This window comes from Dipodomys merriami, unplaced genomic scaffold (genome assembly GCF_024711535.1).
Source record: "Dipodomys merriami isolate MVZ:Mamm:240054 unplaced genomic scaffold, mDipMer1.0.p SCAF_45, whole genome shotgun sequence".
NCBI classification, from domain to species: domain Eukaryota; kingdom Metazoa; phylum Chordata; class Mammalia; order Rodentia; family Heteromyidae; genus Dipodomys; species Dipodomys merriami.
The window spans coordinates 9861727-9879500 of NW_027206013.1; the positions used below are offsets into that span (position 1 = coordinate 9861727).

The 17774-nt window shown below is 60.5% G+C and overlaps 1 protein-coding gene across 5 annotated transcripts; it reads left to right on the forward strand.

The window, feature by feature from the left end:
• Nucleotides 1-6414: 6414 nt before the first annotated feature.
• On the forward strand, nt 6415-16675 carry Lhfpl7 (LHFPL tetraspan subfamily member 7). 5 transcript variants are annotated; one of them, XM_069994635.1, is made up of 5 exons: nt 7636-8213; nt 8432-8591; nt 12802-13001; nt 13680-13818; nt 16081-16675. In XM_069994635.1, the coding sequence occupies exons 3-5, from the start codon at nt 12819-12821 to the stop codon at nt 16341-16343; spliced, it is 585 nt and encodes a 194-aa protein (XP_069850736.1). In that variant the 5' UTR covers nt 7636-8213; nt 8432-8591; nt 12802-12818; the 3' UTR covers nt 16344-16675. The 5 variants fall into 5 exon arrangements, 4 of the variants coding, with proteins under 4 accessions (XP_069850737.1, XP_069850736.1, XP_069850738.1 ...); XR_011366461.1 differs by lacking the exons at nt 7636-8213; nt 8432-8591 and adding exons at nt 9816-10091; nt 14654-14952 and having other exon boundaries at nt 16081-16144; XM_069994636.1 differs by lacking the exons at nt 7636-8213; nt 8432-8591 and adding an exon at nt 6415-6490.
• Nucleotides 16676-17774: the final 1099 nt, after the last annotated feature.

The window sequence follows — 17774 nt, forward strand, 5'->3', positions numbered from 1 at the left end:
TAGGCCACACAGGAAGCCAGGCCTGAGCCCACCAGCTCCCACCACAAACCAACCCGGGACCACCGCCCCTCCCCAGTACATTCCACCTGCCCCAAGCCGGCACAGGTCCCCAGGCTTCCGCCGAGTGTCTGGCTGGGTCGGATCAGGGTTGCTGGGTCAAGACTGGGAAGGCAGCAGGGAGGAAGAGCATGTCAGCTCAGAAGCATCTCCAGCTTCACCCCTGCCTTTCAGGCGCGGTGCCTTTCAGCGAGGGATGCAACCTCTCTGAGTGGTGCTCGACCGCTTGAGCCAGGCTTCCCTCTCCGACTTTTGCCAGTTATTTGGAAATGGGCGTCTCAAAGACTTTTCTGCTGGGGTTAGCTTCAAACCGTGATCCTCCAGATTGTAGGCTGCCACGTAGCCAGGGTTATAAGCCAGGGCCGCTGGGGCCCAGCTAGAGCTGGGATTTGAGTCCAGGCAGTCTGGCTCCAAGCTGCTCACCTGTTCCCACCCTGTGCCCGCTGGTGCCAGCCAGTCAGAACACTCTGTCCTGCGCCAGCCTTCCCCGAGGCTGCAAGGACATGTTTGTTGCACAGAAAACCCCGATGGATACAATATTTCCAGCACGCGCTATGTAGCTGGCCATGTTTCCCTTCGGTCCCTGGCAGGATGGGTTAAAAGTGAAGCGACAGAAGCGGCCACCTTTCCCGCGGTGCAGTCAGAGACTCTGGGCCAGGGACCCGGGCAGGTTGGAGAAACACGCAATACTCTTTATCCCAACCCCAACGGCTCAGGGATAACTCGTGTCCTACATATCACGCAAGTCATAGAAAAAAAAACCGGAGAAGCCATCGGCATTGGTGGCTCATGCCGGTCATCCTAGCTACCCAGGAGGCTGAGATCTGAGGATCACGGTTCAAAACCAGCCTGGGCAGGAAAGTCCCCATGAGACTCTGATCTCCAATGAACCACTCAAACACCGGAAGTGGCGCTCGCCTGGCGCACAAAGTGGTTGAGGGGCAGAGCCCAGGCCCTGAGTTCAAGCCCCATCTCCACCGACAAAAGCGCAAGCCGAGTGCAGGCCCTAGTACTGCCAGAAAAGAGATACAACCTTTAGCAGATAATTAGCTGAGTGTGGTCTTGGAGAAAGACAGACAGACAGACAAGACAGAGACTGGGACCCAAGAGAGTGCAGGCTGAGGAGGGGAGGGGGCGTCTGGTGACCGGGCGAGGCTCTGGGCTTGTCCCCTGCTGCTGACAGTGACTGGTGAACACAGCAAAGGTCACAGGCTACATGTGCTTTGGCAACACAACTTCCGCTCTCAGTGGCCACGGAATGCGCTAGACAACATCGCAGCGGGCACTTGACTCCGTAACTCCTGCCCTAGAGTCCAGTCCCCCTCGGCCTGCGTGCCCGCCCCCCACGCAGCCCGCTGGGGGGGGGGAGGGGGGTCCCGGGGCCAGGGGAGCCTCTGAATTTTTCACAAGCCTGGAGCCTGCCTGCATAAGGCACTCCATAAAACATGCGTGGCATCCAAGGGGGGGAGAGGACAGAGGGGCGACCGTGCCCGCCGCGGACTCCCTCACTCCACTGGAGTTAGAGGACTGCATGGCCCGGAGGGGGTGGCTTCCATGCGGCAAGAGGCTCTGGGTTCAAATCCCAGCACCTCCACTCCCAGCTAGGGGTGTGCGTGTGTGTGTGTACGCACACAGGTCAGTGTGTGTGTGTGTGTGTGTGTACGCACACAGGTCAGTGTGTGTGCGTGTGTGTGTGCGTGCGTGCGTGTGTGTGCGCGAATCCCAGTACCTCCACTCCCAGCTAGGGGTGTGCGTGTGTGTATGTGTGTATGCACACAGGTCAGTGTGTGTGTGTGTGTGTGCGCGCGAATCCCAGCACCTCCACTCCCAGCTAGGGGTGTGCATGTGTGTGTGTGCGCGCACGCACACACAGGTCTATCCTGAGGCTTGAACTCAGGGCCTGGGCGCTGACCCTGAGCTTCTTTGCTCAAGGCTGGTATTCTCCCACTTGAGCCACAGCTCCACTTCCTGCTTTTTGCTCGTTAACTAGAAGGAAAAGTCTCACGGCCGCTGCTGCCTAGCCGCATCGCACCCTCCTGTGCAGCTGGGCTCGCAGGCCTGAGCCCCTGCCACCCGGCTGGGTCCCCCCCCATTTTTATCAGGCAGAAACAGGGGTTCAGGCGAGGGATGGCCTCTCTGGACCCACGCTCCTCCTCGCAAGGCGGGGGGCAAAGGATGGGGTCCAGACAGCGATTTCCTCTCCTTCCGTACCCCAAACTTCCCAAAGCCTGGCCCGGTGCACACCAGCAATCCCGTGTGCTCAATACGCCCTGGGGGCTGGGCCGGCCACTCAGGGCCAGGCTCCCGGGGACGCCTGTCCTTCCCCTCGCCTGGCCCCTCCCCGGCTTGTCCTTAAGGCTCAGCTCAGGTGTCACCTTTGGTCCCCACACATGTGCATGTGCACGCACACACGCACGCACACACACACACACACACACACACACACAGAGGCTGGGCCAGGTGCCCCCTGCCTGGAGCACTCCCCATGACAGGCTGTGGTGACGAGCGTGAGTCACACCGCCGCCCCCACACCTGTGATTCCACACACACACCTGTGATCCCCCCACGCACACCTGTGATCCCCCCACGCACACCTGTGATTCCACACACACACCTGTGATTCCACACACACACCTGTGATTCCACACACACACCTGTGATCCCCCCACGCACACCTGTGATCCCCCACGCACACCTGTGATTCCACACACACACCTGTGATTCCACACACACACCTGTGATCCCCCCCACGCACACCTGTGATCCCCCCCACGCACACCTGTGATCCCCCCCACGCACACCTGTGATTCCACACACACACCTGTGATCCCCCCACGCACACCTGTGATCCCCCCCACGCACACCTGTGATTCCACACACACACCTGTGATCCCCCACACACACCTGTGATCCCCCCACGCACACCTGTGATCCCCCACGCACACCTGTGATCCCCCACGCACACCTGTGATTCCACACACACACCTGTGATCCCCCCCCACACCTGTGATCCCCCACACACACCTGTGATCCCCCCACACACACCTGTGATTCCACACACACCTGTGATCCCCCGACACACACCTGTGATCCCACCCCACACACACACCTGTGATCCCCCCACACACACCTGTGATCCCCCCCCACACCTGTGATCCCCCACACACACACCTGTGATCCCCCCCCACACCTGTGATCCCCCACACACACCTGTGATCCCCCCACACACACCTGTGATCCCCCCCACACACCTGTGATCCCCCCACGCACACCTGTGATTCCACACACACACCTGTGATCCCCCCACGCACACCTGTGATCCCCCACGCACACCTGTGATTCCACACACACACCTGTGATCCCCCCCACACCTGTGATCCCCCACACACACCTGTGATCCCCCCCACACACCTGTGATCCCCCCCACGCACACCTGTGATTCCACACACACCTGTGATCCCCCGACACACACCTGTGATCCCACCCCACACACACACCTGTGATCCCCCCCCACACACCTGTGATCCCCCCCACACCTGTGATCCCCCACACACACCTGTGATCCCCCCACACACACCTGTGATCCCCCACACACACCTGTGATCCCCCCACGCACACCTGTGATTCCACACACACACCTGTGATCCCCCCACGCACACCTGTGATTCCACACACACACCTGTGATCCCCCCACGCACACCTGTGATTCCACACACACACCTGTGATTCCACACACACCTGTGATCCCCACACACACACCTGTGATCCCCCCACGCACACCTGTGATTCCACACACACACCTGTGATCCCCCCACGCACACCTGTGATTCCACACACACACCTGTGATCCCCCCACGCACACCTGTGATTCCACACACACACCTGTGATTCCACACACACCTGTGATCCCCACACACACACCTGTGATCCCCCCACGCACACCTGTGATTCCACACACACACCTGTGATCCCCCCACGCACACCTGTGATTCCACACACACCTGTGATCCCCCCACGCACACCTGTGATTCCACACACACACCTGTGATTCCACACACACCTGTGATCCCCACACACACACCTGTGATCCCCCCACGCACACCTGTGATTCCACACACACACCTGTGATCCCCCCACGCACACCTGTGATTCCACACACACACCTGTGATCCCCCCACGCACACCTGTGATTCCACACACACACCTGTGATTCCACACACACCTGTGATCCCCACACACACACCTGTGATCCCCCCACGCACACCTGTGATTCCACACACACACCTGTGATCCCCCCACGCACACCTGTGATTCCACACACACACCTGTGATCCCCCCACGCACACCTGTGATTCCACACACACACCTGTGATTCCACACACACCTGTGATCCCCACACACACACCTGTGATCCCCCCACGCACACCTGTGATTCCACACACACACCTGTGATCCCCCCACGCACACACCTGTGATCCCCCCACACCTGTGATCCCCCCACACACACCTGTGATCCCCCACACATACACCTGTGATCCCCCCCACACGCACACCTGTGATTCCACGCACACACCTGTGATCCCCCCCACGCACACACCTGTGATCCCACCGTGTGGACCCTCGGCCCCACACCGCCACCATCTGCCTCACCCAACCACCTCCTCACCCTGCCTGCCCGCTCTGTATATTCGGCAGCTGAGTCTTAAATACAAGCACCCTGCCCAGAGCCACAATCAGGAAGGCCCGCCGCCTCCAGGAAGCCTCCGGGGTTTGCTCCGGCTCCACTGCACCAGCCTCTGCCTCTTCTACCCTCCACCCTGGTGGCTCCAAATAACCAGAGTGCATGCTGGGAGTGAGTCCATGCCTGCTCCCCCCACGGCGGCTCCAGAGACCTGGCTGTGTGAGTGGGGGAGGAGGGCACCCCACCCCCCCCAGGGACTCCCCAGGCCCCGGGTGGGCAACATGGGCAACATGGGTGTGCAGACAACGGTGCCAGGGCAGGTCTGCGGAGCTGAATGAAACACCAGCTTCTGAATGCGCCAGATCGAGATCCACATCGCCAGTGGCTTTCGCACCACTGCCGGCCCGGCTCCAAGTCCAACCCGCCAGGTTCTCCCAGCACCCCCTCAGCCCCCACCTTCTCCACCAGCCTGGGCCACAGAGAGCCTTCTGCAGTGCCCCACTGCCCAGGAATAAAGTCCACATCACTGAGCATGGCCTGTCGTGGCCAACACCCCATGTCTCCGGCCTACTGCCGGCGTGTGCTCAAGCTCTTCCATCTTTGGGGTCCATGATGCCCACCTCTGCCCCCCCCCCAGCTAGCAAACTGTCCAGGAGACCAAGCTCCCTGAATTCCAACCTGCTCCTGCTGCAGACACAGCCCTCAACTCCCACCACATCTGCCCTGTCACGAACACCATGCCCTTTATAGACCGGCTACCAGCCCCCTCTTTGATCCACCATGCTGAAATAGCCGATGGAAAGAAGGAAAGAAGGAAGGAAGGAGGAAGGGAGGGGGGAGGGACGGGAGAGGGAGGGAGGGAAGAAGGGAGGAAGGGAGGGGGGAGAGTAGGGGGAGGGAGGGAAGGGGAGGAGGTGCACACATCTCAGGCAATCCCAGGTCTTTCTCTGAGTTAGCTGGAGACAGGATAACAAATGGTCAGCAGTACCGGCCCTCAGCCCTCAGCCCCCGAGGGGAAGTGCCAGATCAGAGCCCGCCAGCCGGAGACAGCGGGGCCAGGGCAGCCTGACCGTCCAGAGCTAGACCCTCCATCACCGGGGAAGGCAGATCGGATCCTGGAGTACCAGGGACTAGGACCACACATCTGTGGCCTGTAGTAGCTGCTCAATCAACTCTGGGGGTGGGGGAAGCTGCCAGCCTGGGCAGCAGGAAGGACCCTGGGCGAGGAAGCGGCACGGGCAGGAAGCGTGCAAATCCTTCCAACTCCTTCCAAGAAGGATGTCAAAAAAAACAAAGGAACAAGGAGACCAGGGCCATGTCAACCCCACAACTGGAAGGGAGGGAGGGAGGGACGGAGGGAGGGAGGGAGGGAAGGAAGGAAAGGAAAGGGAAAGGAAAGGGAAAGGGGAAGGGAAGGGAAGGAAGGAAGGGCCGGGGTCCTGGGGTGATGGGGCCGTGGGTGTGCAGAAGGGAAGTTGGCCCAGGGACCGGGGCGCCTCCTCCCAAAGCCCGGGTTACTGATTACCCGCCCCGGGGCTCCTCTCCACCGGAGGGGCAGCTGGCTGGCCAAGTTAAACACCCAGCAGGGCAGGGAAGGCGAGGCGGGGCGCCCCGGCTGACAGCCCCGGACCCCGGGTCTCACCCGGCCGGCCCCCTCCCCGAGGCGGGGTCCCCCCGCCCCACCCCATTTTGTCCAGCAAAGATGGTCAAGGTCACCGAGAAACTTCAAGGAAAACCTTTTCTTTGCAACAGGTTCAGTCCGTTCCGGGCCAGGCCGGGGAGGGAGGCCGGGGAGGGGAGGGAGGCCGGGGAGGGGAGGCCGGGGAGGGGAGGGAGGCCGGGGAGGGAGGCCAGGGAGGGGAGGCCGGGGAGGGGAGGCCGGGGAGGGGAGGGGAGGCCGGGGAGGGGAGGGAGGCCGGGAAGGGAGGCCAGGGAGGGGAGGCCGGGGAGGGGAGGCCGGGGAGGGAGGCCGGGGAGGGAGGCCGGGGAGGGGAGGCCGGGGAGGGGAGGGAGGCCGGGGAGGGAGGCCAGGGAGGGGAGGCCAGGGAGGGGAGGCCGGGGAGGGGAGGGAGGCCGGGGAGGGGAGGCCGGGGAGGGGAGGCCGGGGAGGGAGGCCCGGGGAGGGGAGGCCGGGGATCGGGGGCCGCGCGGGGGGCGGAGGTCACGGCCCCGCCCCGCTCCCGCCCGGACCCGGGGCAGAGTTTCAGGGCGCGGCGTCCCGGGCGCGCCGAGGCCGGCGGGGAGAGGTCGGGCGCGGGGTCCCCGACGGGGCGGGGCGGGGCGACGCCCCCGGTCCCCGGCGGGACCCCCGAGCCCGGCTCCGCCCGCGCCCACTCGGGGTCTCCGGCCCGCACGGACGTCGGGATCCCCACGGGCCCAGGACGGGATCCCCGGAGATCCCCGCCCCCCGGGATCCGCGCCCGCGCGCCCCGGGATCCGCCGGGTCCCCGCCTCTTCCTCCGCCAACTTTGCCAACTTTCCTCCCCCGGGCCTGGCCGGGCAGGAACTTGGCGGCCGCGGCCCGCCGCCGCCCCCCGCGCCGCGGAGGCCGGGACCCGGGGACCCCGAGCCCCCGGGGCGCGCTCCCCGCCGCGGCCCCCGCCCCCCGGCGCCGCCACCTACCCGGAGCCGCGCGCGCCCGCGCCGCGCCGCCACCTGCCCGCCGCCGCCGCCGCCGCCGCACCTGCCCGCGCGCGCGCGCAGCCGGGCCTGCGGGGGGCGGGGCCTCGCGCGGGAAGCGCCCCGTCGCCACGGCAACCGCGGCGGGCGGCGCCTGCGCGCGGAGGCCCCGGACCCCGCGCGGCCCGGGATCTCGGCCTGCCCGCGGGCGCCGGGCTCGGGGGCCGCCCCTGCGGGTCAGAGGTCGCGGGTCGCCCGGCCCCGGGCGGGGCGGGAGCGGGGTGTGGCCCCGCGCCCCCGGGCTCCCGGGTCTCCGATCCCGATCGGCCTGCGCGCGCGGGGCCGGCGCTGGAACTACAGGCGGGCAGCGCGTCCCCGGGCCGGCCCCGCGCCCAGCTCTGGGCCCGGGCAGGAGATGGCGGGGACGAGGGCAAATCAAAACAATGCAAAGGCCCCTGGCTCATCATCTGCTGTGCTTTGTTGCTGTTGTGGAGAGGGTCCGGGAAGGGGCTCGAACTCACGGCCGACCCCGCGCCCGGGACAGGCCGGGCACGGAGTAGGTGCCCAAGGCAGACAGGCCGCGTCGGCCCCGGGTAAGAACCGTCTGCCGTTCTCGACCTTGCGGGAACCCGGGGCAGACGTCCGCGAGCCAGGATGCACCGGCCCAGGGTTCCGAATGTTCCAGATTCCCGGCTCCCAGGCCAGCTCCGGAGCCGGTGCCCCTCCGCTCCCCTCCCTCCTCCCTCCCGGCCGCGGGGAGGGGGGGGGGCGCAGCCCAGATGCGTCCCCGTCCTGAGCGCCGCCTCCACCCGCACCTGCAGCCGCCAGCCCTCCTTCCCTGAGCGAGTGGGGAGAGGTAAACTACAACTCCCAGCGTCCTCCTGGTCCGCGAGGGCGGGACTTCCTGGGAGGAGAGGGCTCTCCCCCACACACACCCCCCACCCTCGGCCTCCCCTGGCATTCCTGAGTCCTGGGGATTATCCCCTGAGTGAGGAGCCCGCCCTGACTCTGCGGATCTGGAGGCCCGAGCACAGGCCTCCTCCCCTCAGATTCTCAGAATCCCACCTCTTCCAGGGAGCCAGGCCGGCCTGGGGAGGCCTGGACATCGGGAGGCCTGGACATCAGCTGGGCTCTAGACCAGGAACCAGATTAGAAATCGCATCGTTTCCATCCGTGTGACTTTAAACAGCCCCACCCGCGGGAGCCCACGGACAGACGGCTCGGCCAGGCCCAGGTGGGGTGGGTGCTCAGTTACCTGTTTAGTCTCTCCAGCATTTCACCTGCTCCTTGGAGGTGAGACCGGTATCTGCTTTGTAACGCTCCCGGTCAGCGCCAGCACGGCCTGGGCCACGTCCCTGGGGGACGCCTTGGCCCTCTGCTGTCTGTCATTAGCTTAATGACAGCGTGTGCATGACGTCCTAATGCTAGCCTCGGGTCCACCCAGACACGCTCCCTGGTGACCCAGGGAGGCCGCGTAACCGGAAACCTCTGACCATTTTGCAGGTGACCTGCCCCCGTTGCTTTTCTGGTCTCACCTGCTAGACCATAAGTTCACTGCCGCAGAAACCAGCTCAGCATCTGAGCCAGAGCCAGTACCCCACCTAGCCATCGAATTCAGTGTGGAATCGTTTTCTGTTCTTTCATCCCAGGTTGCCTGGGATCCTAATGCAAACTATGGTTTCTAGAAGCCCGGTGCTGGCTGCTCTGTCTCTTTAAACCTTGCAGCACTCTTAATTAACTCCCTTGTATGCAAGAGGGATCTAAGGCTCAGAGAGGTTAGGCAAATTGCTCAAGGTCACACCGATGGAATCTCTTGTCTGGCTCCCTTGGAAAATAGGGCCTGAGGCAAGTCTTACCTTCACTTGCTTTTAAAGATAAAAGGAAAGGGACTTGGAGGTGGGGAAAGAGACCTAGAAAAGACTTGCCTTAGAGCAAGCCTAGTGTAGTGACACACACCTGAACTTCCCCCAACTTGGGAGGCCTATTATGCAGAACTGTGGGTTCAAGGCTTATAGGAGGAGCCTGGGCTAGGCAGGGAGACTGTGTCTGAAAAATAAATCATTTGTTTTTAATTTGACAAACAGCCAGATGGTGGTGGCTCACACCTGTAATCCTAGCTACTGGGGGGGAGGGGCGGGATGAGATCTGAGGATCGTGGTTCAAAGCCAGCTCTAGTAGGAGTCCAACTGACTCTCACCTCTAACTAACCAGCTGGATGGGGAGGTGGGTTTTCACTGGTAGAGCACCAGCCTTGAGTACAAAAACTCAGGGGCAGCACCCAGATCCTGAGCTCTAGCCTGACTTCAGGGAATTCATGACCTCCAGGAAAGAGCTGCCAGACTACAGAAAAATACATAAGCCAGTGCCACGCACTTGAAATAGGAGGGCCAAAGAAAGACAGGATAGCAAGACTTCCTGAGCCTGGTGTTTAATCACAGATCAGCTCAGCCCTCCTGCTGTCCCCTGCCTGGGAAATCCCATATCCTTGCCCCTCCCCCACTGAGGCCTGCTACTCCCTCTTTGCCAGCAGCCTGAGTGAAAGTGATCTTGGGACCTGGGAAGGAAAACACACACACACACACACCTGCTATCACGTGTCCTGGCTTTGTTTGCATACCCGAATCTTTCCCTCAAAAGGAAAGAGACCTTTTCTAAGCTTGAATTTATGTTCAGAGCTGGATCAGAGGAGGCAGCTGATCAGGAGAGAGTTGATCTGGAAGGATCCACTACCTAGGTGAGGAGGGGTGGGAGAAGTGGGGCCGGGCCCAAGCGCTGTCCAGAGACCATCAGGAGCCTGGTGGTTTCAGGAGCCTCTAAAATTACATAGCCGTGGTGGTGAGGGAAGGCAAAATGGAGTCTGTGTGGAGAGTGCAAGTATGATTTTAAATCAGTTTCAGTTTTACTGGAACCAAAGGCCTCGCTCTGCTAGATAAGCTCTCTACCATTTGTGCCATACACTCCACCCTTAAATCTCCTAGTGGCAAGCCCTATGTTCTTTCCCAATGTGAAGTCTGGCTGGTCTAGGACAAGGCTGTTCTTTTGTCGGTGGGGAAACTGAGTCTCAGGACCCCTACATAATTTGTCCCTGGTGGCACAGCCAGCTTGCTTGGACATCCCAGGCTGAGCAGTAGACAAATGGATAAAAGAAAGAGTAACTCTCCATCCCCAACCAGCACATGCAGATCTCCTGGATGGGTAGGTAGATGGGTGGGTGGATAGATGAATGAATAAATGGATAGAAGGATAAGTGGATGGATGAGTAGATGGATAGAAAGGTAGATAGGTGGATGGATGGATGGATGGAAGGATGAATGAGTGGGTAGATAGGTGGATGGATGGATGGATGGATGGATGGATGAGTAGATGGATAGAAGGGTTTATATATGAATGGATGAAAGGATGGATGGGTGGGTGGATAGAAGGGTGGATGAGTGGATGGATGGGTAGATAGAGAGTGGGTAGATGAATGGTTAGATGGATAGAAAGACGCTTTGGTGGATTAAGTTAATGCAGGGATGTAAGTATAGATGGATAGAAGGGTGGATGGGTAGCTGGATGGATGGAGGGTAGAGGGTGTGTGGATAGATTATTGGGTAGATAGAAAGATGGGTTGGTAGATTAAGTGAATGGATGGGTAGATCAAGTGGGCAGGTGGATGGATGGGTGGGGTAGGTAGATAGGAGTGTGGATGCGTGGATGGACCGTATTTTTTTTGCGGGGGTCCGGTCGTGGGGCCTGAACTCTGGGCCTGGGCGCTGTCCCTCAGCTCTTCAGCTCAAGGCACTCTACTACTTGAGCCACAGCGCCACTTCCAGCTTTTTTCTTTTTTCTTATGTGGTGCTGAGGAATCGAACCCAGGGCCTCAGGCATGCAAGGCAAGCGCTCTACCACTGAGCCACCTTCCCAGCCCATGGACCATATTTTCTATCCTGCGTATCTGTCTTGTCCACAAGCTCTAGACTTGAAGACAGAAGGAGGGAGAGACTTGGTGCCCGCAGTACATGGTGGAGCTGTGGCCGGGGAGGGTCCCTGTGGCCTGGGCCCGATCTACAATAGCGCTGAGGAGCTGGGGGCGTGGGGCAGAAGAGCTCATGGACGAATCCCCAGCTCTCCAGAGACCCTTGATGGCCGATTCCTGTTTCTTTGGGGGTGGCAGGGAGCGGGCAGACTCCCCCTGCCCCGGGCAGCCCCCAAAGCCCTCAGACTCGTTGGCTATAGAATGAAGCTCTTAGACTGGGTGTGGGCCTCGGGCCCAGGCCGAAGCCAGGGAGGAAGCCCTGAGCCCCTCCCTCAGCCCCCCTCCACCTCGCCATGACACGCGGCCCATCCTATGGCTGACAAGGCTCCGCCCCTCCGCCTCTTCCTATCCAGCACCACCGTCAGGGACGTCCCGCCCGACCCCCCGACCCCTGCTCCCCGAGGTTATGTTGGAGAAACTGAGGCCTGAGCTACCCGACAGCTTGGCACGGGCCCCACTGCAGGGAAAAGGCGAGGGGCTGCCGGGTGTCCGAGGCCGGGGGTGCTGTCACGTGTAAAGGGCCAGCCCGAGTGAAGGACCAGGACGCAAGCCTAAGCCACGAGCTCCTGGGAGGGTTGGGCTTGGAGTGGCGGATGGATGAGGGATGGATGAGGGATGGATGGAGGAGGGATGGAGGAGGGATGGATGGATGGTGGATGATGGATGGTAGATGGATGGATGGATGGATGGTGGATGGATGGATGGATGGATGAATAGATGATGGATGGATGATGGATGGATGATGGATGATGGATGGATGATGGATGATGGATGGATGGATGGATGGATGGATGGTGGATGGATGATGGATGGATGATGGATGGATGATGGATGATGGATGGTGGATGATGGGTGTTGGATGGATGGTGGGTGATGGATGGTGGTGATGGATGGTGGATAATGGATGGTGGGTGACAGATGGTGGGTGATGGATGGTGGGTGATGGATGGTGGGTGATGGATGGTGGGTGATGGATGATGGATGGTGGATGGTGGATGGTGGGTGATGGATGATGGATGGTGGATGGTGGATGGTGGGTGATGGATGGTGGATGATGGATGGATGATGGGTGATGGATGGGTCATGGATGGGTCATGGATGGTGGATGGTGGGTGATGGATGGTGGGTGATGGATGGTGGATAAATGGGAAGCAGGTGGGTACATGAAGGAAAGTGGGAACAATGAGGGCGTTGCCTGGCTGTGTGGTGGGCCATGCAGAGGTGGGGTGGCACTGTGTATTCTTGGGCCCATCGTCCCAGCTCGGCACCATCAGCTTTGCTGTTGTTGCTCCTCCCACTGAGGCCAGTACCAGCTCTGGCCAGGCGTGGGTGGGGAGAATGCCTTGGGCTCTGACCACCGCGTGGGTCCCGGGCTGGGGGCGCCTGGGTCCCGCAGTGGCCCTGCTAACCTGCCCTTGACCTCCAGGTCACCCACGCTTCCTGATGGTGGGCGGCGTGAGGGCAGCGCTGGGCCTGTCCCTCAGCCTGGTCTCGCCTGCCTGGTTCCAGACGCCCACCTTCTCCTTTGGCATCCTCACCTACTGCTCCTGGCCCCCGGGGGACAGCCGAAACCAGAGCTGTGCGGCCTTCAGGTCCCTAGACGACATTCCTGGCTTTGCCTGGAAGGTGAGACCTGCCGTTTGCAAGTCACCAGGCTCCCAGGGACCCGTGAAACCCTCCAGCCTAGAGACCCAATACCCAGACAAGGGGTTCTGAAGCTCCTTTCCTCACTGGTGCCCCAGTGCCTTTGAACATCCACTAAAACCTCCTTAGAACTGAGCGTACAACTTCTTCACCCCAGCCGCGTTTCAGAAACACCCATGAAACGTTGCAAACATGCCAGTCTGGCCTGTACTAGAGACTCCAAAGGTAGGGTGAGGTGGGGTGTGGCCCCCTGTGTTTCGCGATGATTCTGAAGGCAGGTAGCAGCTCCTGGGTAAATCAAGAGGAAATGGTACCTATTCATTAGGACTCTATACTGCCACCTGCTGGAAAAATCACAGCCATCACTCTGAGAATCTACGAGGGCCACCCCAGGCTCTGAGAAAGGAAAGCTAAGGCCTGGTTGTGTTGCACGTTGCCAAAATCAGCAACAGGGTGGACACTTAAGTGCTTTTCGGGCATATAATACAGACAGGGCCAGGTGGACACTGGGTCTGAATCTCACATCCGGACCACAGTTTACCAGTAGCAGAGGGAAGAGGGCAGCTCAGAGCTCCTGGGGTGTGTGTGTGTGGGGGTGCTTAGTAGCTGCTCCTGCAGCAGCGGCTCCACCCTGCCCTCCCGGCTCTGTCTCCCGGCCAGGTCTCAGTCGTGCTGCTCCTGGGCGGCTGGCTCCTGCTAGGCTACAGTGCTGCCCTCCTCCTGTCCTGGGCCCTGGCCCCCAAAGGGCTGTGTCCAAGGAGCGGCACGGGCCCAATGCCGGGGATCCAGGCAGCGTCAGGTAAACCCACCGCACATACACAGTAAGGTGGAATGAATGGACGAAGGAATGAATGCACCTTGAGCAGTCTGCTTCTTAGGTCAGAGCTCAAAGATTTCTGCTTGTTTAAGCAATTAAGAAATGGGGAGGGGCTGGGAAGGTGGCTCAGTGGTAGAGCGCTTGCCTTGCATGCATGAGGCCCTGGGTTCGATTCCTCAGGACCACATAAGCAGAAAAACCCGGAAGTGGCGCTGTGGCTCCAGTGGTAGAGCGCTAGCCTTGAGCTGAAGAGCTGAGGGACAGCGCCCAGGCCCAGAGTTCAGGCCCCACGACCGACCAGAAAACAAAAGAAGAAATGGGGAAAGGTAGACATCTTAATGCTGCCGCCCACACAAACCGGGGCCCGCCCGGTTTGAAGGACCTGACCCCCATGGGTTCCCTTCCCTCCTTCCACTCAGCATCATCTTCACCAGGGCCATGGTGCTGCACCGTCAGGCAGGTCACACTCCACACAGCCAGGCCCCTCCCCCACCTCCCTGGTGCCACCTCCCGCCACCCCCCCCCCCCTCCAGCCCCAAAATCACTGGACCAACTGGTCTTGCTGAAGATGAAATGGGATCAGGCCAGGCAGCCTGGATGACCTGTCCCTGCAAACCCAAACGCTCCTCCCCCCCCCCCAGCCTCCTCTCTTCCCCTGCTCCAGGCTCAGGGCGCTCCAGCCCCCAAGGTTGGCTCTCTGTGGCCTACGCACCCCAGCCCTGAGATCTCTCTGCCAGTTCTTCCTGTGTCAGCCTCCCAGCTTCACCCAGGCTCTGCCCAGACTGGGCCACTGCGCTGAGCTCCGGTCTCCTCACAGGCCGCCCCCAACCCTGCTGCCCTGCACTGACACGCCCTGCCCGCACCTCCTGGGTGTTGAAGACAGCACTGGATGAAGCCCACAGGGCCCGGGCTGCAGCACTCGGGCTTCTACAGCAGCTCCACCACCTGCTCCCAACAATCCTTCCAAGGCTCCCGTCTCCACATCTGTCACGACTCTTTCTCTTCTCCTTTGTTTTTGTTTGTTGAGCAGTAGCCATTGTGATGCGGGAAAGGCGGTTCCTCGTGGTTTTTACACTTCTCTAGTAATTAGTGCTGCCGCTCCAACAGCTTGGCAGAGTTAGTGCATGAGGGGTGGGTGAGCAAGTGGATGGCGGATGGGTGAACGGATGGGTGGAGAGTGGATGGATGGGGGTGTGGGTGTATGGATATTTGGATGGGTAGGTAGATGGGTAGGTGGATGGATGGGTGGATGGATAGATGGGTGGATGGATGGATGGGTGGCTGGCTGGTGGACAGGTGGATGGGATGAGTAGGTAATGGATAGATGGACGGATGGGTGGGTGGGTAAATGGATGGTGGATGGATGAATATAGATGGATGAATGGGTGGAGGGATGGTGGATGGTAGATAAATGGATTAGTGGATAATGGATGGGTAGATGGACAGATGGATGGTGGATGGATGGATGGATGGGTGGATGATGGGTGGGTGGATGGATGGATAGGTGGATGATGGGTGGGTGGATGGAAGGATGAGTGGCAGGCGGATGAGAGGATGTGGATGAATGGTAGGTGGGTGGACGTGAATGTGAAGGGATGGATGGTGGGTAGATGGATGTGGATGTGGATGGATGGATGGTAGATGGGTGGGTGGTTGTGGATGTGGATGGATGGTGGGTGGATGGATGTGAATGTGGATGTGGATGGATGGATGGCAGGTGGGTGGGTGGATGTGGATGTGAAGGGATGGTGGGTGGATGGATGGATGGATGGTAGGTTGGAGGGTGGTTCTGGATGGATGGCAGGTGGGTGGGTGGTTGTGGATGTGGATGGATGGTGGGTGGGTGGGTGGATGTGGATGTGGATGTGGATGGATGGATGGCAGGTGGGTGGGTGGTTGTGGATGGATGGATGGCAGGTGGGTGGGTGGTTGTGGATGGATGGATGGCAGGTGGGTGGGTGGTTGTGGATGGATGGATGGCAGGTGGGTGGGTGGTTGTGGATGGATGGATGGCAGGTGGGTGGGTGGTTGTGGTTGGATGGATGGCAGGTGGGTGGGTGGTTGTGGATGGATGGATGGCAGGTGGGTGGGTGGTTGTGGATGGATGGATGGCAGGTGGGTGGGAGGTGGACGGATAATGAATGGACAGGCAGGAGCCTGGGAAGTGGCGGCGTTGGGAAGTGAGGGGTGGCGCGTTCTCCCTGCGCCCCTTGGCAACGCTGGCTGTCTCTCTGCTGCCTGCAGCTGCCATCACCGTCGCAGGCCTACTGGTTTTCCCCGCCGCCCTGGCCTCCCCGTTTGCCGAAGCAGCCTGCGGTGTCTCCTCAGTGCAGCATGGCGGGAGGTGCCGGCTGGGCTGGGGCTACGGGACCGCCATGCTCAACGCGGTCCTGACCAGCCTCCTGCCGCTCATTGGGTGGCCCCCCAAAACCAAGGCCCAGGGACGGCCTGTGGTCTTCTCCAGTGACACCCAGAGAATCATCGTCGTGCCAGAAATGAGCAAATAGAACCCCCAAGGAAGAGCAGACAGCGTCCACCCTCCAGCCACATGAAATCCCCACATATTCAGGTTCAAATTCCTCCTCTGCTGCTTCCATGCTGTGTGACCTCGAGCCACATGCTTCACCTCTCTGGAGCCATTGCTTGCTTGTGTGGAGATCCTGCCCACTTCATGAGACCGAGACGCACGATGCAAACAAACCCTCTGCTCTGTGCCCCACTTGGAGCCCCCCTCCACTAGCTATGTGAGCCTCACATGACAGAATCTGAGTGTTTATGCAGGGCACCTTGGGCTGGAAGAAACACCCAGATGTTGCTCCAATACTATGTCTTTTCACGGGCTGCTGTGTCTGTCTCTGTCTTCCACCCCTGCGTGTAAATCCTCCCTTCTTGGAGGATTTGAACATTGTTTTTCAGGAGACATTTAGGAAGGGCTGGGAAGGTGGCTCAGTGGTAGAGTGCTTGCCTTGCATGCATGAGGCCTTGGGTTCGATTCCTCAGTACCACATAAGCAGAAAAAACTGGAAGTGGTGCTGTGGCTCAAGTGGTAGAGCGCTAGTCATGAGCAAAAGCAGCTCAGGGACAGCGCCCAGGCCTTGAGTTCAAGCCCCAGGACTGGCAAAATAAAAAAAGACAGTTAGGAAGCACCCATTGTATACCACCCAGATGTGGCACCTGCGCGGTGGGGGGATGGGCGTCTGGGATCCGCCTCTCCATGCCAGTGAGTCCCCAGTGCACCCGCTCAGGGCTTTTCTGCATCCACTTGCACATTGTGACTTATTTTTAGTTCTTTATTAGTGTCAGTCCCGGGGCTTTGACTCTGGGCCTGGACACTGTCCCTGAGCTCTTTTTGCTCAAGGCTAGCACTCTACCACTTCATAGTCCTATTGGGATCCTCAGCTCTCAGCCTCCTGAGCAGCTAGGATGACAGGTGTGAGCTACCGGCATTCTGCTCCGCTCCCCATTTTAATTCAGGGGCGCCCGCATGCTCGCTGAGAGCCGTGCCCACCTGCAGCTCCTCGATGTCTTCACGTCTGAGCAGTGCCAGCCGGGGGGGGGGGGGATCGGGTGAAGCCCGCACAGCGCCGGGACCGGATGGAAAAGCCCCAGGGATCGCGCGTGGTCCTGTGGCTGGTGATTCAAGCTCTGCTCAGGTTGGCCTCAGCAGCAGCTGGCTGGCAGTGGGGATCTTGGGGAGGGTGATGTGCTGTCCCCCTAGACTCTGCATCCATCCTGAGCTCAGGCTGGCCACGGGCTCGGCCGCTCAGAAGCCAGATGGTCAGAGCCCTGAGCCACCTCCGGGCGCAGCAGAACAGAGGCAGACTGCATGGTCAGCACCGTGATGCTCACGCCAGGCCGGCCAGCCCCCCTCTGCTCCCCGCCAGCCTCTGCCTGCCTCCCCACCAAAGCTGCTTTTGCTGAGAAACTGCCTCGTTGCT

Excerpts from the sequence above, each read along its gene's own strand:
- Lhfpl7 (XM_069994636.1), top strand. The coding sequence starts at position 12,819 with ATGGTGGGCGGCGTGAGGGCAGCGCTGGGCCTGTCCCTCAGCCTGGTC. Across the intron at positions 13,002-13,679 it reads TTCCTGGCTTTGCCTGGAAG|GTCTCAGTCGTGCTGCTCCT; the intron begins GTGAGACCTGCC and ends TCTCCCGGCCAG. Across the intron at positions 13,819-16,080 it reads GGGGATCCAGGCAGCGTCAG|CTGCCATCACCGTCGCAGGC; the intron begins GTAAACCCACCG and ends TGCTGCCTGCAG.